The sequence below is a fragment of the Adiantum capillus-veneris genome, chromosome 8 (genome assembly GCF_014529385.1).
Source record: "Adiantum capillus-veneris isolate H3 chromosome 8, ASM1452938v2, whole genome shotgun sequence".
Classification (NCBI taxonomy): Eukaryota; Viridiplantae; Streptophyta; class Polypodiopsida; order Polypodiales; family Pteridaceae; genus Adiantum; species Adiantum capillus-veneris.
The window spans coordinates 116,447,879-116,474,472 of record NC_140938.1 but is presented as its reverse complement, the minus strand read 5'-3'; the positions used below and the strand labels follow the sequence as shown (position 1 = coordinate 116,474,472).

Here is a 26,594-nt window from a genome sequence, read left to right as displayed (position 1 = left end):
AGATCTTCATTTGACCCTTCAGGTGTAGTAGGCTGTTCTTGTTCAGGGTTGGTTTCCATTGACAAGGAAACTTGCTGCACCACTGGATCCATGCCTCCTTCTAAGAGGATGGGTTGCAAATCAAATAAGACTCTGAGGGCTGTACAGGGAGGTGCACGCCACTAGGCCCAGCCCTCGGGTACAGAGACTGAATGACTGACAGGGTGTCACTTCTAAGTGTTGTGTCGAGCCTTAGCATGTCGTATAGTGACACCTGCCGAAAAGTATTTTTCAAGATGGCTTCTACTGTGGGCTTGGCGCCTTCGAACTGGGCTCCCTTTAGGACCTTAATCTGTTCCAAGTCAGCCACTGCTTTCAAGAAGGCTCCATCAATGTCAGATAACAGGGAAGTTGGTTTGCTCTGAGCAATTTTGAAGGACTCGTCCTTTGGGTCAAATAGACCAGCTTGAGGAAGTGGGGACTGGCGAGGTGGACCTGTGGGCAGACTGAGACCAAGAGTTGCTCTTTGTGCCCGAGTAAGGACACCAACAGGCTCCTCCACTTGCAGTGGCTTAACCACATGAGTAGCAGGTGATGGTTGAGGCACGGTGTTCACAGTAATCAAGTTTATCTTCGGGAAGGTGAATTCTTGCTGGTTCTGAGTCGAGCTTGAAGACGTGGATGCCCTTTGTGTGGGACAATCCTTACTGTAGTGATCCTTCGAATCAGGGCAATGACGACAAGGAGGGGACTCCTCAGGTAAAGGACACTTGCTCTGATAATGCCCATATTCTCCGCATTTGTAGCAGAGTATGGGCCGATTGGAAGGACGAAACGGGGGACGAGGTGGTTGCTGCATGGAGTTGGAGGCTGAAGTGTAGAAGCTTTGACAGGTTGAGGTGGCATTAGCATTATAAAAATTTTGAGTCGGGAAAGTACTTGACATACCTTGGACAGCAGGGGTATTGAGCAAAGGTGGCATGTAGTTGGGATGGTTGTAGTGGGAAACCATGTTGGATGCTGGTGCTAACCCCTGTTGGAGAGTAGGACCAAGACTTTGTTGTATTTTGTGCAATCCCTTTATATAGTAGCAATCCTTATCTTCATGACCCGATTTTTCGCAGAAGTGGCAATAAGAGCGAAGGGGACAGTCCTGTGGAGGGTGTCCTGGAGAGCGGCATGAACTACACCATACCATAGCCTTAGTCTCCTGCTGAGACCTGAGCTCTTCTAACTCTCTTTTAAGTTGATCATAAGCCTCTTGATGTGGAGGCTTCTCCTGTCTGAGAGAGAAGGATCTCTCTTCGTGAAGGGCCCGCTGTAACTTTAGGGCTTCCAGTTCCCTTCTTAAAGAAGTCAAGGGGTCTGATGGACTGTCCATGAGTACAGGGGCAGTATCTAACTGAGGAGAGTCAGTGAATTGCCTTCTTGCTCCCTCTATTCTAGTAGCAGTAGCAACAAAGTCCTCCAGACTGGCTTCAGGACGGAGACTTTCTTTGAGCTTTTGTTGAGAAGTCTTAGGCAGAGCCTTCTCTACCCACTTCTTCACCATGAATTCCCCTGGTTGCTGAGGCATCTTGGCGACCAGGGACTTTGTTCTGGTCATGAGCTCTGCAAATGTCTCCTTGGGTTGGAGCAACAGATTGGCCAACTCATCTAGAATCTTCTCTTGATAATCCCCTGGTCGGAAAGCTTCACAGAACTGCTGTCTTAACATGGTCCAAGTAGTAAAGTGGTTTTCAGCAAATTGACTGTACCATTTATCTGCAAGACCATCCAAGGTGGACAGGAAGAGCACCAGGTATGCGTCTTCTCTGTTGAGGCCACGACCTCTGCAAAGAGAGACAAACCTCTAAGCATGGTCGTCTGCATCTTCTGTGGAGAGACCTTTAAAGGTAGGGAACTTGATGTTCACCTTTGCCAGAACACTTGTGAGCTCCTCCATGGCCTCTTGCTCCTGAGTCTGTTGCTCACTAGCTTGCTGTAACAAAATGTGGGAGAGCCTTACCGGAGAAGGTGACATGGAGGATATAGAACCAGTCGAAGGAATGGAGGTAGCCGTATGAGTAGGTATGGGTGATGGGGTTAATATGCTTCTACTAGGCACCAAGGGTTGACGCCGTCTGTGGTAGTACTTCAGAGGACTCAGTAGTGCACTTTGACGCTCCAAAGACCTCCTTGTATGTGTCATGCAATAACCGCCAACCCCACCAAGCTTTGGGCAAGAATACCTTCACTTGGGCAAGACAACCTTCACTTGGCTGAACATTGGTCTAGACTCTACTAGACCAGGGCGAGTGACTAGACCACCTGGCCTAGACCAAGACGAGGAAGGACTAGACTAGGGACGAGAAGGACTAGACCAGGACGAGCACTGGGTGGACAAGGGCGAGAGAGGACCAGACCAACAAGGCGAGAGACTAGACCAGCTAGATTAAGCTGTCAAGGGTGAAACTGGACCAGACCAACAGGCTGCACAGGCGAAGCGAAGAACCCAGCTACTCAACAGAGTGAGACTTTAGTTGAGATCCCACCGTGATCGCCAAAATGAGAGCACCTGTAGCGCGGATAATGTGTCGTGCTCTCTACAGTGTGGGTGCCCCTCAGTGCAATGTGCGTGACAATCTCACTCAAACAAATGGAAACTCTCTCAAACAGAATGAAACACAGAAACAATGGATAACAACATAGACACAACAGTGGACCAGAACATGTGGACTCGACTAGCTCAAAGAACCATGTACAGACTCTAGAACCATGTACAGACTCTGGCGTGGTAGCACACTCAGCTCCAGCCCAGGACTCACAGGTACAAATGGGGTGTCAAGGCTTAGATGTTTCGGGATGGTGAAGCAGTGCTCTGTGTAAGACTCGCTGCTCTCCCCAACGATGCTGGACCAAAGGTGAAGAAGATGATAAGATAACCGACCGCTACTACTCATATGTACCACCGTAAAGAGCCACCAACGGCTCATAAATGTCAGCCATGTGGTGACCTGGCCACAAGGTCCACTAGACCACCGTCGGTTGTAGGTAGGTACCCTACCACGTGTCACTCCCAAACCAAGGTCCGTCCAGTGTGAACCAGTCCCAGTGTAACCCACTGTCCAACTATATGTCCTGTGAAGTGACTGTAGCCCTGCTACACGAAGTCACGTCACTGCACATGACATCATAGGACATCACATGACAATCAATCACAGAAACATTCATTCCAAATTTCAGACAATGACTGCCAGCAACGTATTTAGTAACCACATGTAGATCCATTCTCGACCTCATTTATGTCGGTTAACTAATCCCATATTGCGATCATGTCTATAGAGATTTTTTTTTACTAAAGCACTATCGTGTGCAAGTAGTCATTCGCCTCAAGCACTGTCATGTGCGAGAAATCTTTCGCCTCAAGCACTGTCGTGTGCGAGAATCATTCGCCTCAAGCATTGTCGTGTGCGAGAATTCTTTTCGGGGATCCCAATCCATTACTAAGTTCATACCAAACAGAGTGGTCCAGTCATTCATTCCATTGAATCAGTCGTGATTCATGATTCGTTATCAGGTTCATTCGGGAGTACCACTGCTCCATCTCATTCTTAACTCTGCTCTTTTATTTTTCCAGAATTAACAGATTCTTTCATAAAACATTAGTTTTATTCAAAATTTAAAATCATCTTCCAAAAAAGTCTTGTTTCATAAATCCATAAAGTGAAATAATGCTAGGTCAAAAATCTGTTTTGGAACGAGTATCACCCTGTCCTGTTGTCCTTTCAATCTGCCAGTCATCCTGATTCTTGTGCCCTTTTGGGGCACCGTGTAGGGATATGTCCTTGTTCTCCACATTCAAAACACTTTCCTGCTTTGAAATATTCATCTCTTTGGTCTTCTGTGAGTGAAGGTCATCGATTGTTTCTGCTATGACTCGTGGAAGGTTCATCTGATGGGTAAGTCAAGTTACCCAAATGTATAGCAAATCCTCGCTTCGCGTGTCCCATCAATTGTTATATAGACTCGGACTTACTTTCGAGACATTCTAGAATCTTTCACAGTAAGAATCCAAAGATTTTGTCTTGACTATCCGAACATGGTTCCAGTCAGTAATCACGTCTCGTTCGTATTCTTGTGTGAGCCATGAAGAAATAAAGAGTTTCTTAAATTTCAACCACTTTGTCGGGTCTTGTTTCCTTAACAACAGAGTGGACCACCATGTCCGTGCATTGCCTTTCAAAAAGGATGCCGCCCGTCTGATCTTGGAGTGCTCTGTATAGCGGCCTCTAGAAAATGCTATGTCAAATTGTTGGACAAAGGCTAAAGCCTTGGGAGCATCTCGAAACCCTGAAAAATGCTCAAACTTTACTGCATGTCCTCCCTCTTTGAATTCTTTGGGCTTTTTTCCCTTGTCGTCGAGGAAATCATATTGATTGGCTCTATAAAGTGCTTTCTTTTTGCATAAAACATGTGATCTTTCTTCGTTTCTTGCCCTTCCTGTCCTCATCACTTGAATCAGCAGAAGATGAGGTGTCCGAGCTGTCAGAAGATGAGGAAAAACTGGGAAATCCTTCGAAGCGTACACGCTTCTTCTGCTTTCTGGCGTTTTCAAAAGTGGATTTTTGACCCAATTAACCGGGGAAATTAGTTCCCTTGTTACGTTGCTTCAGTTGCTTTTTCGATGGCTTCTTCGTGTCCAAAAGCTGATTGATATGGGCCTGGACCGTATCATGGAGTTCTTCTTCAGTAAACATTCTCGGAGTAGGAGGCTTCTTGATTGTCGGTTTGATTGGTGGCTCGGTGGCTTTCTGCCACTGAGTGTGCACTTCAACAATGGATTGCTGAGACAAAAATTTTGCAAATTGAGGGTCTTTCGCAAATTGAATCATTTGCTTTGTGCACTCATCAACCTGTTGTCAACGTTGCATCTCATGAAGTTCATACTGAGTAGGCCAAGGTGACCCGTACTCTTCTCTGTTAAATTGTTAAAATCTTTTGCATGGTCTCCTCCTGCACCAGCAGATGCAGAAGAAGTCGACTGATTCTTGTCGAAATCTGTAAGTGTAATCTGGGATTCTTAATGGCTTTATGCCCTGTAAGACAGAGCGATGAAGACGGGAGCGCGCCCGATGCACGATGAAGTAAGGGTGGGAGTGGCTAGTAAGCCCGGATGGAGCACGAGGGTTCTTCAATAACAATTTTCAAATTTGTGAAAAGTGCCTTGTTTGCTCTTTAGTAGGACCTGTATGCTTTGAGAAAAGCACACGCCTGATGCTTTAATACCATTGTAACAAACTTGGGCACCCCAAGTCTAGAATGTGTTGCGACACGAGAGAGAATCACTTAAAATACTTCACAAATTTAAAATCTCAGTTCCGTTTGGTCGACACGGCCCGGCGTAATTTCGTGCCCAGAGAGATTGGCCCCAAAGACTGGCGCCCCTTTCGGTATTTCTTTTATATTAATCTTTGAGAAAAGTGCAACTCCCACAGGGTCCTCCGCTCTCAAACTCTGCGTCCAGATGCTCTGAAGAGTGAGGCCCTTAGAGCTCTTTTATTCTTACAAGGGATGCCAAAAGCAGAGTCCCAAAATCAGTCTAACTCAAAAGCAAAAGTTCCAAAAGCAGCTGATCCTCAAAAACTGGCAAAAAGCAGCAAGCGCAAATTACGGAATTCCGTACAGCCCTGCCATGTGAGTGGGTAGCGTGACGTGGAAATCCGTACAATCTGCCATGTCAGTTGTCATCGCAAAATCAGGGATTTCCATATAGTCAACCACGTCATCACTTTGCCATGTGTGTGTCCGGGTTGCACTGCCACATCATCAATTTGTGACACTAGAGGCTGATGAGGTGATATCAAGACACGCGCATCGAGTCCCTATGTATGAGGGGAGGTGGTCCTCCAGGAGTGAGAGTCGACACACTCATTTGTGATAGCTAGTCCTGATGATGCAGAGTATGCACATAGTGCTAAGGTGGTTGGGATAGCCAGGATTACACAGGTTTCGTCAGTGTTCGGACGTCTCATGTACGACCTATTAGTGTTGAGGCCCGACCTAGCAGCTGCAGTGGGAGCATTTGTAGCAGGGATTGTCAGTCGAATGGTGACTGACACTAGCATGATGCATAGTGGAGTTTTGCAGACCATATAGAGTAGTCTGTGGGATTTACATGCAAACTCTAGCGTGGGTACGCACGCTCGTCTACCACGAGAGCCGATATGGTTGCATGTAGATCGACTGAGCGAGCCAGTGGACGTAGGTTGAGAGAATCTCTCACCTGTTTTCTTGTACATAGTAGTAGTTTAGCTAGTAGGACCCACTTATCGGCACATTCGCCTTTAAGTGTGGGAGGTTGTTGGGGTACAGGCGTCTGTGCCTTTCCCGGCCGCCCAGGCTATGGGCGCCCACCCACTGACACCACTTATTCTTGTACATATATCAAGAATAAGGAGCTCCTCATTTGTGAGGTTGACTCCACCCACACACTCTCTCCCTCTCCTTCTCCCCTTCTCACACGTACACCGCACTGCGCACGCATGCATCCGCGCACACACACTCTTCAATCAACGTCGGAGGTATATGGGAAAGGCGTCTCACAATGTAACTTTTAGAGCTTATGTTATGATATCAGTTTTAAGGGCTGTTAAAGAGCTTGAGATAACCACCTTGTGTAAAGGGGGTGCCCTTATGCATATGAATAGGACGTGTCCAATTCTCAGTATATCTCTCTTTCTTACCCCTCCCCCACTTTTCCCCTCAAAATCTTAGAAGAGACGAGAGAGAGAAAACACATGTAAATCTATGCAAAAAGCAAGAGTGAGGCATAATTTATGGGTCCTTGTACCTGAGTAAGTGAGACCAACATGGGATATAAAAGCCTGCCTTTGGTATCTTATGCCGATATGTGCTTGAAGGAAATGTCTCACATTGAAGCGGAATCATCAAAGAGTTGAAGATGAGTTTTCCTCAGCAATCCTGCATTTTTTGGGGGGGTTTAGAGCTCTTATCAAGCGGCGTTTTATGTCATCAACAGGTGATGAGACTCTACATGAATCCAATGAGAATGTTTTATTGATAACCTATTGCCTCTCCTCATTGATCCTCCCCTGTTTCTCGGATAGAACAAAGTAGGGACCGTAGACCTAGGGTTTCTCATGGAAGACGAGATAAATGCATGTTATTCATAGTCTAGAGGGAGGTGGTCAGGTATTATGAGGCCCACAATGAGCCAAAAAATGAATCCAGCAGACAACTTCAGTAGTCTGATTGTTGACATGTGATTACAATGGCATATTTGGTGCTTACCAAACAAGTTTCTCGATTTTCTTGAATCAATTTATTCAGTAGTCTGATTGTTGACATGTGATTACAATGGCATATTTGGTGCTTCAAACAAGTTTCTCAATAATCTTGAATCAATTTTTTCATTTGTTTTCCTCAACCCAAAAAATAAAAGTATAACTTATGCTTGTAATGGCATATCCATTGCTCATAAAATAGTATGAAATACCTTTCCTCTATTGGTATGTCTTTTTCAAAGCTAATTCTTGTTTTAGTCCAGGTTATGGCTAGATCTTCCCCTACAGACAAGCACACCTTAGTTAAACGGCTCTTGGAGATGGGGGATGTAGTAGCTGCTACTGGTGATGGCACTAATGATGCCCCAGCACTTCACGAGGTTTCTTGTTTTATAATCATAACCTTTGTTTCAAATGGAATTCTTTTTTCAATCAATCTCTAAATTTAAGTTGATAACTCTTTTGTAGGCATCCATTGGTTTAGCTATGGGAATAGCTGGCACGGAAGTTGCTAAAGAGAGTGCAGATATTATTATCTTGGATGATAACTTCGCTTCTATTGTAAAGGTATATACCTGACATTTATTCTCCAAAATGTTTTGCCTTTGTTTCATTTAAGAAATTCATTCAAAATCAGCATGAATGCTCAGCATAGATGAGAAAGAGTATGCACTTTCATGGTGGTTCTTATCTAACTTCCTTGGAGACTCTTTGTTGTATGGCATCATGGTGTGTTTCTATTTGAATTTCTGAAAAACTTGAAAATAAGAGAACAAGCCTCCTACCTGTGATTTGAAGTAGTTTGAAGACGATGCCAGCTTTTTCCTCCTCTTTGTAACATTTTTTTTGTGAAATGATACAAGTGATCATTATCGCGCATCTCTGAAACTGTATTTGCTCTGGTTTGAGCCCGTGAGCTGTGAAGTGTAGCGGAGATAATGTGTCGTGCGCTCCTCAGTGCAATGTGCATGAGATCTCACTTCACAGAATGCAAACACAAATGATAATGAACAACAGAGCAACAACAGTACGACTTAGCAGAACCTGACATGAACAGCAGAAACATCGACAAACTCAAAGAAACCAATACAGGCTTAGGGCATGGCAGCACACTCAGCTCTAGCCCAGATCTCATAGGTACAATGGGGGTGTCGTGTAGGGATGGTGCAGACGTGCTGTGTACAACTCAAGATGATAGACTCTAGACGAGTGACCACACAAAAGTAGATGATCCTGATAGCGTCCCCGACCTTGGACCCAACCACTCATACGTAAGGAGCCACCAACGGCTAGCAGATATCCCAATCCAGCTAAGCCTATCTCCAAACTAAGGTGGTGGTGATCTGGCCTCGGTGTCCACTAGACCACCATCCGTATCACTTGCCATGAGTCACTGCCTCGGCGAGAGTTCGTCCAGTGTGAACTTCTGACCAACTGTGACTAATTGACTAACTGTCTGTCCTGCACCAGTGACACTATAGCCCTGCTACAAGTTGCCTGCCACAAGACCACTGACCGTCCCGGTGAGAGAGAACACTGAAACTAGAGAGAATAGTGAAACAAGCAGAAAAAACATAGTACACTCTGAATGAAGAAGGTGATGTTTGGAGAAGATTTTGAGTTCCTAGGAGGAAGGTACCAATGAAGCAATGTAGATATTTGCAAGATATACCGAAGAAGCAATAACCCTGTCCAATGTGGTAAGCTGTCCAGAAAGTAGAAAGTGAAGACTAACCAAGATGAACAAATTTCAGCGAGTCACGACGCTAGTGTAAATGCAGCCAAAAGAGCAAGGAGTTGGCTACCACGAATGGTATTTGTCCGAATAGAAGACAATAAGGGAAAACTTGAAATACTCCCGGTTTTAGGTCTACACATGGTGCCTCTGCCGCAATTAAACTTGTGAAATTTTCCTGGTTTCCTTCAAGTCAATGCTCAAACTCTGACTTTAATGCGGCCTGTAAAAGTTGCTGCTAACATTGGAGGGTGAGGGGTTGGGTAGGGGTCTAGGGGGTGAATAGGGCGAGGGGAGAGAGAAGGGGTGGTAGGGACGAGTGAGGGGAGTGTAGGGGCGAGTGGGTGAGGGCAAGAGGGGGTTGGGTAGGGGCGAGAGCAAGAGGGGAGGGGGTGGGTAGGGCCGAGGGGGGATGGAGGGTGGGTAGGGTCTAGGGAGAGTAGGTAGGGACGAGGGAATAAAGAGGGTCTAGGGGGGTGGGTAGGGTCTAGGGTGAGTAGGTAGGGACGAGGGGATAGGGAGGGTCTAGGGGGGTGGGTAGGGACGAGGGAGAGTAGGTAGGGTCAAGGGGGAGGTGGGTAGGATTGTCTGCTCTACATACGGTTCAGCAAAGCGGGGTGGGTATGAGAAACACTGCAGCCCTTTATTGGATCTCTAGCTAGGCCCACCGAAGATTGCATTGTAGGTGAAGAATTTGTTGCATCGTCTCGGAGTAGAGAGACATGCTGAGTTGGGTCATCCACGTTGAAATCAACATCTTTTTGTTGTAACCCACCTTGAAGAATCTTGTTGAAGGGTAGTACACCTGTCACAAAGAACTTTAGCTGGATCAAAGAGTCCGACACAAATGGGGCTGAAGTTGAGGTGTGTGTGAGCTCCTATAGATCCTCCACATGTGCTGCTGGCTCAGATGGCTCGCTGGACGTAGGTAGTGTAGGAACTGTGAAAGAGTGTGTATCCTCAGGGAAACATTGAATAGAGACCCCATAGCAGGGCATAGAAGCAGTAGCCTCCAACTACTGCAAGAGGTCGTCGTCGGACTCGGGTGGTGTAGGCTGCTCCAGCTCGGGATTGGACTCTACTGACAACGAAATATGATGAACTACTGGATCTGTACCACCTTCAAGGTGAATGGGTTTCCTTAGGGCACCTGGAGTATTTATCCACATAGCATCATTGCCCCAGTCATGAAGTGCTTTAATGTGCCGCAACCATGGTCTGCCAATGAGCAAGGGAAAGCCTCCCTCAACCTGTGGAAGTTGAACCACCACAAAATCCAGACTAAATGTAAAACCCTGCACTTGCAACCGCACCTTGTCGACTATGCCCAAAGGATAAACAATTCTCTGGTCAGCCAAAGTCACTGTGAATGGGGCACGTCGAGTAGGCTGTAGACCTAAAGCCAACATAGTGAACTCGGCCATCAGGTTGATGCCAGATCCACCATCCACTATCACTCCTGAGAATGTTTGCACCACGACGGACACGGTGAGATGAGGACTTCTATAATCAGTGAGGGGAGCAGCAGGATGGGATATCATATAGGACTCTGATGGTTGCACCGGGAGGTGCCCGCCACTAGGACCTGGTCCTGGGTAAAGTGACTAAATAACTACAAGGGTGTCACTTCTAAAACTCACATCTAGCCGCAGCATATCATAGAGCGACACTTGTTGGAAAGTGTTCTTTAAGATTGTCTCTGCTGTAAGCTTTTCTTTTTCTACATGTGGTTCTTCTGGTACCTTGATATGCTGGAGCTCGTCTACTGCTTCCAAGAAAGCTTCATCAATATCTGAGAGCGGAGATGAGGAGCCTCGCTTTGCACTATGGGATTGCTTTTCAATAGCTGGAAGCGAGGGACCCACTAGTGGGATAGTGGGTGTAATAGTGGAACTTTTTGGAATGCTGAGACCAAGAGCTGCCCTCTGGGCCCGAGTGAGGACACTAGCGGGCTCCTCTACCAGCTGTAGCTTGTTTTGGGTAGAAGGTGACAGCTGAGGGATGGTGCTAACTGCTATCAGATTGATCTTGGGAAAGGTAAATTCATTTTGGCTTTGACTCGGGTTCGAAGATGTAGATGCACGATGTTTGGGACAATCCTTAATGTAGTGATCCTTCGCTTTAAGGCAATGACGGCAGGGAGGGGACCCTTCTGGCAGAGGGCATTTGCTTTGGTAATGTCCATAGTCTCCGCATCTGTAGCATAAAATAGGCCGATCCAATGGGCGAGTCGAAGGGCAAGGTGTTCCTTGCTCCTGGTGCATGGAGTTGGAGGTGGAGACGTAGAAGCTTTGAGGAGATGAGGGAGCATGGTATGATAAAAGCTTTGAGAGGGAAAAGTGCTCTGCATACCTTGCATAGGAGGGGCTGTCAACAAAGGTGGCATGTGGTTTGGATGGCCATAGGGGAAAACCATGTTGGATGCAGGTGTTGGCCCTTGTTGAAGAGTAGGACCAAGACTTTGTTGTATTTGGCGCAATCCTTTGAGGTAGTAGCAATCCTTGTCCTCATGTCCAGACTTCTCACAGAAGTGGTAGTAAACCCGCCGGGGGCATTCACATGGAGGGTGCCCTGGAGAGCGGCGTGAGCTACAGTCCCGTGCTATGAGCCTCAGGTCCAGCTCCAAAAGCCCATAACCGCCACTTTGAACTAGTGATGTGCTTTCAAATAAACTTTATCTTTAGGCTTGTTTCTTTTCTCCCAGATGAGAGCCACATTTCATTGAATGTATTGTTTTAGGCTCATAGGCAACATTGCCTTGTAGAGATATTTATGCTTTTCCCTTCTTTCTACCCAAGATACCCATTGCAGCCCGATAGAAATGCATACACCACCACTGAAACATAGCCCATGTAGAGCAGGGGCTGCAAAGGGTTTGAGAAACACCAGGGAGAAGTTTGGCACAACAGTGAAGCAGTAAATTATGAACAATTTCCTGTGTTAGTCATGTTCTCTAAGGGTTGACGAACTTTGACACCAAGTACATCTTTGCAACTTGCTTTTTTCCAACTGCTTGTATGACTTCTAGAACATGTGATTTTATTTTTTTTCTTACACAAGTATGTGGCATGGAGAGTCTTTCAACTGCTTGTAAACATTGTTGGAGAGTTGAAGTGTCTCGCAGTTTTTCCAGCTTGCATTTTTTTCCCAAAACGTTTTTCAAAAAAGTCTGTATTGAAGAGTTCCCTCTGTTTTCAAGGTCTGTAATGAATTAAATGCTAGAAAACCAGAGGAGGCCAATGTTTTCCGAGGACTAATGGCAAACAGGGTATTTTTATATGTGATTGCCTTCACAGTAGCTGTCCAGGTCAGTACCTTGAAATCGAGCTAGTTGTTATTGATCGATCCAAGTTTAAGCTTTCCTCACTTGATAAGTAGGAATAACCCTAGATTTCAGTTTCTCAATAGACTCAAGATACTTCAAAGTAGATATGCAAAGTTTTTAGTCAATGTCCTTGCTGCAAAGTTGTATAGGCAACCGAGAAAACACCATCATGTGGAGAAAGAAATAAAAAAAGAAAGCTTTGATTAACAGGCTGAAACATTGTACACGATATCCATGTCCTTATGCATCATGGATAAAGTAGCCACTGAGTAGAAATTAAATGAAATGACATGTTATATTAACATCTTTGAAAGGCCAAAATGACCTGTGAGAACAAAAGTTACAGCTGCATCAAATGTGATACAATCATCTGAGATAAGGCATAAAAGGAACATCCTAGATCCTAAAACAATCCCAGTAGAAAGGTAATGAGGCTGGTAGGCAAGTAGGATACAATTTCATGTTACAAATTGTAGAATGGGGGAATGTCAATGAGGAGGACACACTAAAAGGGGAGGCAAAAATGATGAGTCATCTCATGAATTCTTGCATAGGCCTGTATCCTCATGTGTGTGCGCCGCCTATGCAAAGGTAAGGTGGTGTGTGGAAGGGCAATGAGAGCAGGAAGCATTGGGGCAAATTGGAGCTTTCTGTGGGTCAAATTCTAAGATTTTCATTGTATGTCTGAGCTACATGAAGAGTTGCCATGTATTACTACATTTCAACGACACGGATGTTTTGATTTCGAATGCTATTTGACTTGGAGCCCAAAGCATGATTCGGCCATCCAGAACCTCAATTGGTCATTCTTGGTCGAAGATACATGTGAACTTGTGAAGAGCATGCAGGGCATGTACTCACTGACCATCATGAAACAATGGCACTTTGTAGAGCACACTTTGACAGGCATGAAAAGGATTTTCAAACTCCTTGCAAGGAAGCTGATGTTTAAAAATAAGCTGGAGGGCATTGAGGTTAAGGTAGTGGGGTAGTAGTAATATCTGGATTCACCATGATTAACTAGTCATATAAGAGATCCTTACGTGTATATGTAACCATCTATCTATAGTAAGTCCTTACATTTTTAGTGTTTTATTGAAAGTACAGGTGTTGCTTGTTGAGTTTTGTGGCTCCTTCACATCAACAGTGCACCTAACTTGGCATAGGTGGTTGTTGTGTGTTGCACTTGGTGCTGTAAGGTGCCCCTTCTTACCTCTGATGAAAGCATTTACTTAAGGCTATTAGCTGTTCAGTACATGAATGCAAGGATTTGCATGCAGCATGCCACTGGCTGCAATAATTAAGTGCATTCCAGTGCCAAAGCAACCCATCTGGAGCAGCTGCCAGCATCGAGACGACTTGGTTTTCCGAGGAGGAGGTACTTGGTCTCCCGCTTGTCATGTGCATAGTCAGGTCATAAGCTGTCGGTTGTTGAGTCTGTCAAAGTTGAGGAATATTTTTTCTTGGAGCTGGAAAGACTACAACACTATCTTTATCATCTGTTTTGCAGGATCTGTCATGTCAATGATGCTTCGACAAGGGAGCCAAAAAGTGGATTTGCAGAGATCGAGGTCGGTGAAGTCTACCAAATTCTACACAGAATTCAGTGTTGATGGTGATAAGGATTCCGGACCAGAAAGCTGCTGTGTAAAGTTAAAGAAAATGCTCTGCCCACTGGGAGTAACTCCTTCTTCAAGCAATGATGTAGAAAACCAGAACATGCGAAACAACAATCAGGCTTGGCAATGAAGGCCTGACAGAGTGTGTTGAAAACACCTCAAGGCAGCTCGTGCAGCAATCTAATGTTGCTCGTGTGCTTTAATTGCGTCTTTTTGCTCTGTCATTGAGGATAGCCGTCGCTTGCTGTTGCCTCTCCGGATTTTGCTAGCAAAGAAGGCGCAAAATATGCCCCTATAATATTCTCCCATCTCCTATTGCTGGCATTGGAATGTACAGCCAGCAAGGAGAAGCTGAGCTTTTCGGTGCACAAAGATGCTTGGATATTCTTGTATTGGCTTTTATCCAAGATATTTGTTGGGGCTTCCCTGCTCTTCGACAGTCTTGTGACGTTGCTTGGATTTTTCAAAAATTAATCTGCAAGTTGGTAAATTCTACAAAAATGATGTGAGTTAGCATTTTCTCTTTTTCTCCTTAATCTACGGGCTCAAACAAGCATCAAAACAATGAAATCTGAAAATACTCACAGAACAAATATTTTTCCTTGTGTATAGGACTAAGTTTTCTACATACAAAACTTTTCCAAATTTTGACATTAACACCCTTCAATGACCCATCATCATGACTACCATAGTTCTCCTTCAAAACATGTGGAGTATTACACACATACTTCTTTAACAAACTTATATGGAAAGACAGATTTACTTTAATATGTGCAAGGAATTCAAGTTTATAAGTAAGTGATCCAACTCCCTTTGAAATCTTAAAAGGACCTATGAATCTCAAAGAAAATCACTTATCTTTATCAAGAATCAGATTAGTATACAATGGCCTTTATGAAAACCAAATCTACTAAATCAAAAGACAATGGTTTCATATGCTTATCATAATACATTTTTTTGTTTTTTTTGTGCTTCTTTAATGTGACGCTTAATCTTGGAAAGTTCTAGGTTCATTCTCTTAAGCATTTGCTTAGAGATAAAAATGTTTATATTACTCTTTTGCTTTGGTTGTTCTCGAGATCGAGAAAATTTAAAGGAGTGAAACAATCACAACCATATATTGTCTCAAAAGATACCATTTGAATAGACGTATGTCAAGAATTGTTATAAGCAAACTCAACCAAAGGTAAGTATTTTATCCAATTAGTCTACCCCTCACTCACATACATCATAAGCATGCCTTTCAATATTCGATTTATCCATTTTGTTTCTCCATTCTTTGGACGATAAAAAGCAATGCTCATTCTTAGTTCTGTTCCTATGGCTTGATAAGTAGCCTTCCAAAGTCCATAGGTAAATTTAGAGTCATGGTTAGACACTATACTCTTGGACATACCATACAATCCAAGAATCTCCTTAACAAACAATTTAGCCACATGCAAAGTACTATTAGTCTTCTTTGTTGAAAAGAAATATCCATTTTTATTAATCTATCAATCACAACAAAAATAATGTCAAAATTTTCTCTAGTTGTAGATAATGTGGTGATGAAGTCCATTGATATAGATTCTCACTTTTTACTAGGAACATCTATAGGTTGTAACTCATGAAGTAAGCATTTTTGCTCAACCTTTACCTGTTGGCATTCTAAGCATTCACGCATATGTAACAAGATAACAGCTCGCATGCTTGGCCAAAAAAAATGAGCTCTTCACTTTAGCATATGTTTTATTTAAACCTGCAAATGGAGTATTGTAACTTTCCTACAAATTTGGATGTTTCAAAGAGGAATTTGTAGACATAGGCGATCATGATAATACAAGTTACTCATATACAAATGAATTTTTTACTTAAATATCTCTCCCACATGAGAATTCAAAAAAGTGATAATGTTAGAGTAGAAAGGATAATTATCCACTTCACTTTGAGTTTGATCAATCAAATCACGACACATAATATGAAGCAAATTACACATAGGCTTTCGACTTAAGGTATCGGCAACCTTGTTCTCTTTTTCAATCAAATATTAAGATCAAAATCATAATCACACAATAGTTGAAGCCATCACTTCTACCAATTATAGAGTAATGGTTGAGTAAAAATATATTAAACTCTAATGATCACTCCTTAATTCAAATTTCACACCTAGCAACAAATAACGCCAATGTTTCAAAGTATGACCAATAGCTCCTAATTTCAAATCATGCATAGGATAAATTACCTCATGTAATTCTCAACTTACTAGATTCATATGCAAAAACTCTTCCCTCTTGGTATAAAACCCATCCGATCTTACTAGATTCATATGCAAAAACTCTTCTCTCTTGATATAAAACCCATCCCATTTGTTTCCCGCTTGCTCACATGTTACCACCAAGGTTTTTCTTATTCTGAAATTTTTAAAACATAATTTTCAATCACTTTTTCTTTTAGTGTTTCAAATGCAGCTTAATATTCTTCATACCATACAAACCCCTTGTTTTTCTTTGTTAGTTCAGTTAGAGGACTCGCACTCTTTAAAAAATTATTAATATGCGCTCGCTTATACTATGCTAACCCCGTGAAATTCCTCACATCTCTCACAATTTTTTATGATAGCCATTCTACAATTACCTTGACCTTGTCATAATCAATATGAATGCCCTCTTTAGAGATTATCCTTCCCAAAAATATGCAATTTCTTCATTAGCAAAGAAGCACTTAGTTTGACGTACAAGTGATGTTCACACAACCAAAGTTCTCACACAATACTTCCAAAGTTCATGATCCTTTTCATTCTTAAAATAAACAAAAGTATCATCCAAAGACACCAAAATGAAGTCATCAAGATAAGGATAAAATATATATAGTCTGACATACAAGTGATGTTCACATAATACTTCCTAATTTCTCCGGCTTAAATGCATCTCATGATCCTTTTCATTCTTAAAATAAACAAAAATATCATGCAAAGACACCAAAACGAAGTCATCAAGATAAGGATGAAATATATATTTTATTAAACACATGAATGTTGTAGGTGCATAGTCAAACCAAAAGACAAAATTGTAAATTCAAAGTGCCCATATCGTGTACTAGTACGACCGGCCGCCTTCGGCGGTCTCTCTCTTCCTCTTTATCGCGTGCACGGGGGCTTCTCTCAGTTTTGGAGTTTAGCCTTCATGTTGCAGATTTTGACACGTGTAAAGGGCTCTTCCTTCCGCCATATTATGTTAAGTTTGATGAAAAACAGTTTTGAAAATATCTCCTTTCTTAATTTTGATCTGGTGGTATCTAGATCATAGATCAAGCTTTGAAAACACTTTTGCACCGCTAAGTTGACTTAGCAACTCATCGATGTGTTGGAGGGGATATTTATTTTTAATGGTTTGTTTATTCAGACCCTAAAAATCAATGCACAATCAATATGTCCATCTTTCTTTCTTTGAAAAAGAACTTAGCTGCCCCAAGGAGATACACTAGGTTTGATTAATCCTTTCTTCAACAAGTTGTCCAGTTGGAGTTTCAGTTCTTTAAGTTCATCTATGTTGAAATTGTTGAAGCTCGTGAGTATGGTTCGATTCCCCTATCCCATGGTCTAGTGATCAAGGAGGAGACATACCTAGTAGGTCATCAAGAAAATCATTCTTGAACTCATGAAGAAGCTTTTCCAAATACAATGGAATTTTCTCCTTTTCCTTTTCAGGTTGAGCTTTTCATTCATTTATAAAAATTATAAACATAAAAACCAAGTGATTAGCTTTTTTAGGGAGGTCGAGGACACAATCATAAATGAATTCTACATTTTGGATGTGGTTCTTATGACATAGAAGGTCTTCTTGGTTGATTCTGCTAGTCCTTTCCTTGAGCATAGGGAGGCAAGATTTTAGTAGGCATGCCATTAGGATGGATAGATTTGATTAGCAACATGAGGCCCCACATGTTATCCATCTAAAGGCATTCTTGTATACCTTATATGTTTCAGTAGGGAGTGGTCATTTCCACAATAAAATGCTTCTCTCATATTCTTAATAAGAAGCATGGTCTGAATGGGGGTTTCACAAAGGATAAGGTGAAGAGTTGGTAAGCAGTTCGCCCCTCCCAACCGAACAGAGATGGTGTGATTATCTCTTGGGAGAACTCTAAGTGGATGCGTCTAGAAGGAAGGTTGCAACGGCAGGACAACTTTGATGAGGTAAACCCAAAATTTTCGTTTGCACCTTCGTCCTCCACAAGAATGAGCCACCAAGGGGAAGGCTCTCATCATGAAGGGGATGGTGTCCCTCCCCTGCAAGACAGGATGAACCGTATAGAGAACCTAATGGACCAGATCCTAAGGATCCAAGTAATGAACACTCAAAACACACTCAACACGCATGTAGATAGGGAAAAGGCCCCTGAAGGCACATCTAGGGATACTGCAAGGAGAGAAGATGGGATGGGGAAATTTAAGTCAATCAATCCCACGTCCTATACCGGCCAACAGGACTCCCTGGTGCTAGAAAAGTGGATCCGTGATTCGGAAAGTTTCTTTCAAACCAGCAAAATGAACGAAGGTCTTTAGCCCTCGGTGGTCTCCCACTTTTTGGAGGGGGATGCATACAATTGGCTACTATCAGAAGAAAAGAAAAACACATTCCTCACTTGGACTCTCACCTCAAGGCGAATATGCAAGATTATTTTGCTCCCAAGAATGAGGATTTCAAACTACTAGACAAATGGAGAGGGATGTCCCAAGGTGAAAGCAAGCTTCAAGAATATGTGTCAAAATATTGGCAGATTGGGGATCGATAGAGTGTTAAGAAGATGTATACAACAAAGCTCAGGGCCCCAGAGGAGTGAGGCTTCTAGAACCACAAGTAACCAAAATTGACCCTATGGAAATTTTTGGAACCACAACCCAAGTACCTCAAGCAGTGCCTCGTCGGCCAGCAGAAGCTACTCGGTGAGAACCAAAGGGGAGGTCCCGTGAGTCGTGTTTTGCCTTGGAGAAAATTTCGGCATTGTGATGGTGCCCATTGGGACAATGAGTGTCCAAAGGTAAGAAACCAATATTCAGTCTCCCATGATATGATCTTTTAGCATATGAGTACACAGTTATTTGGCGCCTTATCCATACATGTCACAAGGAATTTATCTTGCATACCCTTAGTTCTATGCCTATATTTGGGATATAACTATATTTGGTAGGTAGGTGTTAAAGGCAATAGCTTCTAAAGCCATCTCTAGAGAGAGATGGTTAGGGAGAGCTATAGCTTCTTCATCTATGAGGGTTATGAGTAGTTTCTCATACTCTTCTTTAGTAGTGCCTCTTTCTGCTTATTGGGCGGGTATATCATTTAGCCCATTTAAGTTTAATGTATTAAATTCTCTATCAAACACTTCAAAATTACCATAACAGATAACATGTTGGAAACTTCAAGCAATAAGTGTAATAGGATTAAAAGAGCATGCAGCCCACATAGTGTAGTAAAATTGCTTAATTTTAGGGACCCAATAGCTATCATTCATGGTAATCAACCCCTTAAGTTTAAGTCATTTAAGGTTTCCATCCCAGCCCTAGTTAAGTTACATGCTACCATTCAAAAAGATCAGCTCCAATGGTTACTTTGGTTCAACAACCACCGCAGGTATCACTTACAGAATCCGCGCAAAACCCAAGTGAGCAGGCGGCGTCATACTCTCAATAAGCTAGCAAGAGATTATGGTAATGGCGCAAGGGAGAGAGAAAGAGAGGGGGGGGGGGATAAATGGGGATGTTGCTAAGCAATTGGCATGGACGAGCCCGGCAGCACTCTACCCATCATGCTCGGGAAGAGAACCAACCATTAAATGAGTGTACCCAATAGTGCAAGGGTTGATAACCGATTGATACAAATACATTAGAGATTTTTTCACAACCCATTATTGAGTCAAAGTAATCTAGGTTGTTTAGAGGTGATTTCCACCAACAGTTATTCCAATGGTTTGTGCCAAAGCCAGGTAGGTACATGCTAGGGTTAAAACACTACCAACAGAGCTATATATTATAGGCATTAAGTGACAAGTCCCTAGGACAAAAGACTTAACTTAAGCAAGGGTGTTTAAGGGTGAGTCAACCCCAATGTTTACAGAAAGGTTTAGTCCCCACTGAAGTGTTTACTAGTTTAGTCGCATCCAAAGCAGACCATCCTCATCATTATATTCAAACAAAAGGGTGCGAAAAGGGTATTAGCCCCAAAAGGGGGCTCTATCATTTCAGTCTCTAATGGGAGGTTCTTCAATGCATAGGCTCAGGTCTAGATTAATAAAATTGTTAACCAGTTTGGGACAGATATTTCAAGGTGCAAGATAAGTCAATAGTATGCAACAGATTGACATTGATGTGTGTGTGTGTGTGCGCGCGCGTGCACCCACCTTTACCCAGGCACCATACTCAATGAGTCAGCAGTAGGCCCATTGAGTATGGGTCTACTGCCTAATTAATGTGATGATATTGGAATGATTAACTTTTAAACCAAGTCAATTGTTTTGTGTAATAGCTTTTGTGATGATATTAATCAAGTCAGCCCTTTTAAAACCATTGGAGCAGTATTCGTTAATGATTGATTTCTTCCCAAGCAATGAAACTGTCAGAAGAGGAGTACAAGATCATGTAAAGTAAACTTAAACAAGAATTCAATGCAGCCTTAGGTGGTCAATTACTTTCCTTTTTTATAAACTTTGTAGCATATATTTCAAGTTGTCCCTTTTCTAGATGAAACGGAGATCAAAATCCCCATTGTAAGGACTATATAACAAAATTGAGAAGTTTAAGTATTGTATAGAGGTAGAAAAGAATCCAGAAGGAGTATTGAAACCATTTCCCATAGTTGGTTCAATTTTGAGGCAATTTGGACATATATATATATATATGAGATTTTGTTTTGAAAAAATATATTGTTAAGAATATCATCCATATATTTGTAGGTGTGAGAAAAGAGGGAAAGTTTGTGGCCCCCATTGAGGGAAAAACATTGAGTGACATCAACCAAGAAAAGATAAAAAATCTTTTCAAGGAGATTGAGTGTTACCTCAGTAAAGTTTAACAAGCCAATATGAGATTGTATTGGATTTTAAGAAAATCCAAACATATTTTTGATTTTGTGGCACATACTAGTTCGAATTTAGTTAGTACGAGATCCAGATATAGAGTAATGTCTAAAGTATAGATACCATTAGATGCATCCTTTGGAATTTGTATTTGTGGTTTATAAGTTGGGAATAGCACGGGTAACAATGATCTATAATGAGACTGGTGGCATCATTAGGGGATAGGTCTAGTAAAGTAAACTCATCCCTAACAAGATGTAAATGAGCAACCTTCTAAGCAAGATTCTTGCAGATAAAAGTAGGACAATTAGCAGCCTTGTCCAGACCCACAATAAACCATTTGTGTGAAAGTTTTTGAAAATTTAAGCTAATGTATGGGGTGATCCAAGCTTGTACTAGTAGTGGATAACCAATTATGTGGCAAGAGAGCTATATTTTGCAAAAAAACATTTTTCAACCAAATTGGTTAAGTCCGATAGGACTGTCTTCAGTCGGATAGTATTGACTAAGTCAGTCAAACAACAAAGTAAAGTTGAAAGGGCTAGGTAAGGATTTTTTGGAAACACCAAGATTATTATTCAAACCTTTACCAATGATCTTCTGAGCTGTATGATTATTAATAATCCTAAGATCAACATTGCAAACATGCTTCCCCGGTTCACCGAAGTCTTTGCAAAACAACTCATACTCTTCATGAAAAAGACTCTGGAATGGCACTATTTTGTAGAAAGTCATTATTGTAAATAAGGTGTTTAATTGGCTGATGGTATGTCCATTGTATCATGAAATTTTTCAATAAGTTATGGTTACCAAAAAGTAAATCAAAACATTCACAAAACATAGATTTAGGAGGAACCAATCAAGGAGTTCATTGTGGTATAAACAATGTACAAAAATTCAATCACACTCTAAAGATTTGCCGAAAATAGTCTTTCTTATGCAGGGGCCAGAAATAACATGCAGTGCAGACCAAAATGAGTTACATGTCAAGAAGATGTCGAATAGGTGTACTCCTTCCTTTTCCTCTTGTGTAACTGTAAGATTTTCCTGTATTAAAACTAGTAGAAGAGCCAGGAGTTAGAAAAGATGTAAAAGAGCTGTTAGTGAGTTAGGTCTTTTGAGAGATAGGGAGTTATCATCCTCAATACATGGTTTGAGTAGTCCAGTAGCCATTTTGACTCCTTTGTAGTTGGTAGAGTTGGTGAGATACATGTCAGGCTCATCAGACTTGAGTTCCTCGAGGATGGCAAGCACTACGTTTCGAAAGGCATTGAAGGAAATCTAGGAAATAACAAGTGATTTAGCTTGTCCACCACCAAGCTAGGAGTAGATTAGAGATAAGTGGAAGTCAACAAGTTTCTCAGGGAAGAGTTTCTCCAAATTGTTGGGGTAAAGGCGGTGTGCCACAAACATCCGACCGCCCATTACTTGTACACACCTTATTCTTTACTAGATAGAAGAATAAGGGGCTCTCTCATACACACATTGTGTTGAGCTGCCCCACTCACATCCTGTGTTCTCTCTATCTCTCTCCTTCTTGCTTTCCACCCACACACATTGCATTCACACACTCACAATTGGTATCATAGCTATGGCTTGGCGATGGGGGGGAGCACGATGGCTTTGAGAGATTTGAGGAGATAGCTCGCATGCTCTCAGTGATGGAGAGATCAAGAAAGCTTGGAAGCTTTGTGAGAACGCAATGGGAGCTTGTGAGCTCAGCTGATACTCTTGTGGAAGCTCAGAAAAGAGTGTGGAAGATTGTGTATAAGAAAAGGTGCTACCCTAAAAACTGTGTGCGTAGCAGCACTGTTTTCAAATTTGTTTTTCTACTTATAGAATGAAGATCTGAATATTTTTTGTATTGGCCTCTCTGTTTTGACATGGTCTACAACTTTGTAGAAGAAACTTTCTGCAAATTCCTCACCATTTTGCTGATATTCAGTTTAGACTGACTGTATACAAAAATTTTAGTTTTTTTGTTTTTGCATAGTGTGCGAGTTTTATGCACTTTTTGGAAGCACAGCAAGTGCTCAAGGTTGGCTTCATAAATTCTGCGATGAAGATGCAATTGCTGCTTGTGCAAAGCTTGTAGTTTGAGGGTTTTCTGATAGATTTGGGCAAAGAGTCATGGAGGCGTTTACACACCATCGACGCGGTCTCTTGAGAGACGCATACACAGGTGGAGCTTCTTATTTTCACAGGATGCTTTGGCAGTGATTTTGTGCTTCAATTTATGATCTTTGAAGATGGATTTGCATATGGTTGTGGCGCACGGTTGATGCCCCTTATACATGCATTTTGGCGAGAATATATGAGTGTTGGTTAGCTCTCTTGAGAGCATTGTTTTTGCATTGATCAAATTTTGGATTGCAACTCTTCTGGTACTTGTTTATACATGGTCACTCCGTGGATATACATTGAGTGCGGATTGCCATTGTATGGGGGATTGTGGAGCCATTTTGGCTTTTCTACTTATTGGCATTGAATAGTGTTATGGTTCATGGTTTAGAGTCCTCTTTCAGAGACTATAGTGGTTTACTCCCACTTTGCCATAACTTTTTTTGACAAATTTTGGTCACTTTGTAGTGGTCGAGAGCTTCTCCCACTTTGGCATCTTGGATGTAGTTTTATGCTTGAGATTTGCATTGAGATTTTACTCCAATTACAAAGGAAACTCTGACGATTTTTCACCAGTGTTTATGTGTTTTGTGACAAGTTCTAGAGAGTTGTTTTAGCCAAGTTTTGGCTTGTACCTATGCGGATGGTCATTTTTCTTGCGCTCTCATTGCGTATTGTCACTATTTATGCATGATTGGTCCTTGGTTTTGGTAGTGGGTTATACACTTTATGCGACATTGATGTTTGATCAGATGGTTTTCTTTTCCATTGTGTTGAGTGAGTGTGGTAGACACTCCTACTTCTACAGGTTCACTTAGGCATGCGTGGACATTGTCTCACGATTGGCAGCTAGAGAGCGGCGCTTTATGCCATGTTACTCCTCGCAGGGAGTGGTTTAGCACGTTTTCTACTCTGAGACAAGATGGTGTTCATGCTGTGGGTGATATTCATTAGCGTTTTTCAAGTGGGAGTATGCTTGTGCTCCATGATGTTCAATATGTGTCTGATGCTCGTAGGAGTTTGACCTCCATCTGGCATCTTAGGATCATGGGTGTCATGTTCAGTTGCCTGATGAGTCATACTTGATGAGGAGAGGTTTGCTTGTGATAGCACGAAGCCATCGTGGTGCTCATTCGACTCTTCTCTATGTTCTTGATGTCAGAGACACCATAGTCTCTATGAGTCCATTGCCATGAAGACATTCGTAGTCTAGGCAAGTACACTTTACTAATGAGCAGTGTGACACTTCACTCATTGTGCATGCAGGGTTTGAGGATAGACATGGACAGTAGGAGAGATCTTTGAGTGCACGACTAGAGCACGCACCGGTGGTGGTTGATAGATTTTGAGGCCTTGCCAATTAGGGAGCAAAGCAGTGAGTCACAAGTACGAGACAGTGCAGTCTCAGTGACTGCAGACATGTACTTTTGCGGATGAGCTCTAGAGTGTTGTACACAACATGTCTGATGCAAAGTTAGAGTGGCCATGCTCTAGCGAGACACAGCAGATTGATTCTCTTAGGATAGAGATGCCTCCTACTAGAAAGATGAGCGATGTGGAGTTCTTTGATATGCTCATGCTAGAGGCTGATATGATGATGCCAAGGCATGTGGATATAGCCACTATGGACGATGAGGGAGTGATGACTACCCTGGAGTCAAGATTGACGCATCCATATGTGACTAGTTTTGGTGGTGATGCAAGGAGGGTTGATATACCTATTGTGGATAGATTGGCAAAGGTCACTACACATGGTGTTGATGTGATTGGCATGGATATGCTTGCAGAGATTATGAGTTTGTCATCATCCTTTGGGACTCATGTAAGACCTCTTAGTGTCGAGATCTGACAAAGCAGCTGCAGTGGGAGCGTTTGCAATTGGGGTTGTTAGTTGTGTGATGATTGACACTAGCATGATGCATCATGGAGCGGTGCATGTCATTCAGGATACTCGCAGGGTATGAATGCTACTTCTAGCAGGGATATACACTTTTGCACACCGCTAGATCCTACATGGCGGCATGCATTGGCTTTGAGAGAGCCAGTGGGCATAGATTGAGACAAGTTTTCTCCCTTACCTATTGTACATACTACTAGGTCCTATAGTAGTAACACTTATCGACACATTCGCCTTTAAGTGGGAGATTGTTGGGTAAAGGCGGTGTACCTCTTACCCTGGTTGAACACGCCACCTACGTCGGACCACCCATTACTTGTACACACCTTATTCTTTACTAGATGGAAGAATAAGGGTCTCTCTCACACACACATTGTGTTGAGCTGCTCCACCTACATCCTGTGTTCTCTCTCTCTCTCTCTCTCCTTCTCGCTCTCGGCCACGCACCGCATTCGCGCACTCACACAAATGATTAAGAATATACCAAATAGCATGGTCAAACCACATAATACTAGATTCACATGTGGCCTTTGGGTCAAGGAATGTACAGAGGCATTTCAGGTAAGGTTGATATACATTCTAGATTGATTTTGTATGGAAGTCAGGGTTGCTTGCGAACCCATATTTCCTTTGGTGCAAATATAAAGTCCATCATTTGAAGCACATTTAGTTTGATCAATAAAACTGAGGTTAAAAGGGGCCTTTATAAGATCCCCTTTGTCCAGAAATTGTCCTCCTTTGAGTATTTTGAGCCGGAAATCTTCAACTGTAGAAGCTGGTAGGTTGGCAAGGTAGACCCAAGTTTCACTAAGTATGGGTGCAAAAAAATCCTTGTTGGGGAGAATTTAAAGCTAATGATCCACACCAAAGGGTTCCACCTTAATTTGTCTGACTAATAGGAAAGGGAAAACTTTAGAGACTTCCGGAACCATTTCTAAAAGGGTAGAGTCAATGAGGGTACATAAGTTATTTTGAGATTTTTTAAGAGCTTCTAGTGTAGCACTATCTCTACAGAAGAGGCCACTTGATTGTGGGACAATAGGGGTAGCTGGAGATCTAACGAAAGTAGGATAAAGCCCACACATTTTTTTGAGAAAATTGGCAAGTTCAGCACCAGGAGATGAAAATTGAGCAAGATCATGATTATATTGCAAAGCTAATACACGTAGCTGGGAAATGTAATGTGAGATCATAGCGCGCCCTCAATAGTATCTTTGTCAAGAGTAGCCAAAATTTTGACCCAATCACTGAAGGACATCATATGTAGGGCAACTAGGGCACAATCTTAAATAAGTTGTGAAGCATCCAGATTTCTTATACACCAAATCACAAGAGAGCTAGCCACCACATAAAGAGGTTCTGAAGCCCATTTGAGAACTTGGGAGAGACAAGGATTGTACCAAAAGATTGAGAGATTAGATTGTATTTATTTAGGATAAGTGATCATTTTGCTTTTTGCTTTTTTGATAAGAAAAGGTCTAGTTCTAGGAGGTGGGGTTTCTATGCTCTGCTTGTGCTGCATAATAATTTATTGCTTCTTCTCTGTCCAGCTGCAGTCTTTCCAAGTTGATGATGTGATCTC

General features: G+C 42.3%; 1 protein-coding gene across 1 annotated transcript in view; it reads left to right on the top strand.

Annotated features, from left to right (window-relative positions):
* Positions 1–14,423, top strand: part of LOC147452818 (calcium-transporting ATPase 10, plasma membrane-type-like) — a 60,850-nt gene extending 46,427 nt beyond the window's left edge. Inside the window, exons 7-12 of the mRNA XM_086519027.1 lie at positions 7,529–7,645; positions 7,734–7,832; positions 12,200–12,307; positions 13,433–13,524; positions 13,606–13,703; positions 13,836–14,423. Coding sequence (XP_086375153.1) covers positions 7,529–7,645; positions 7,734–7,832; positions 12,200–12,307; positions 13,433–13,524; positions 13,606–13,703; positions 13,836–14,074 — 753 coding nt within the window. The 3' untranslated portion in view covers positions 14,075–14,423. The remainder of the gene's footprint in view (positions 1–7,528; positions 7,646–7,733; positions 7,833–12,199; positions 12,308–13,432; positions 13,525–13,605; positions 13,704–13,835) is intronic.
* Positions 14,424–26,594: the final 12,171 nt, after the last annotated feature.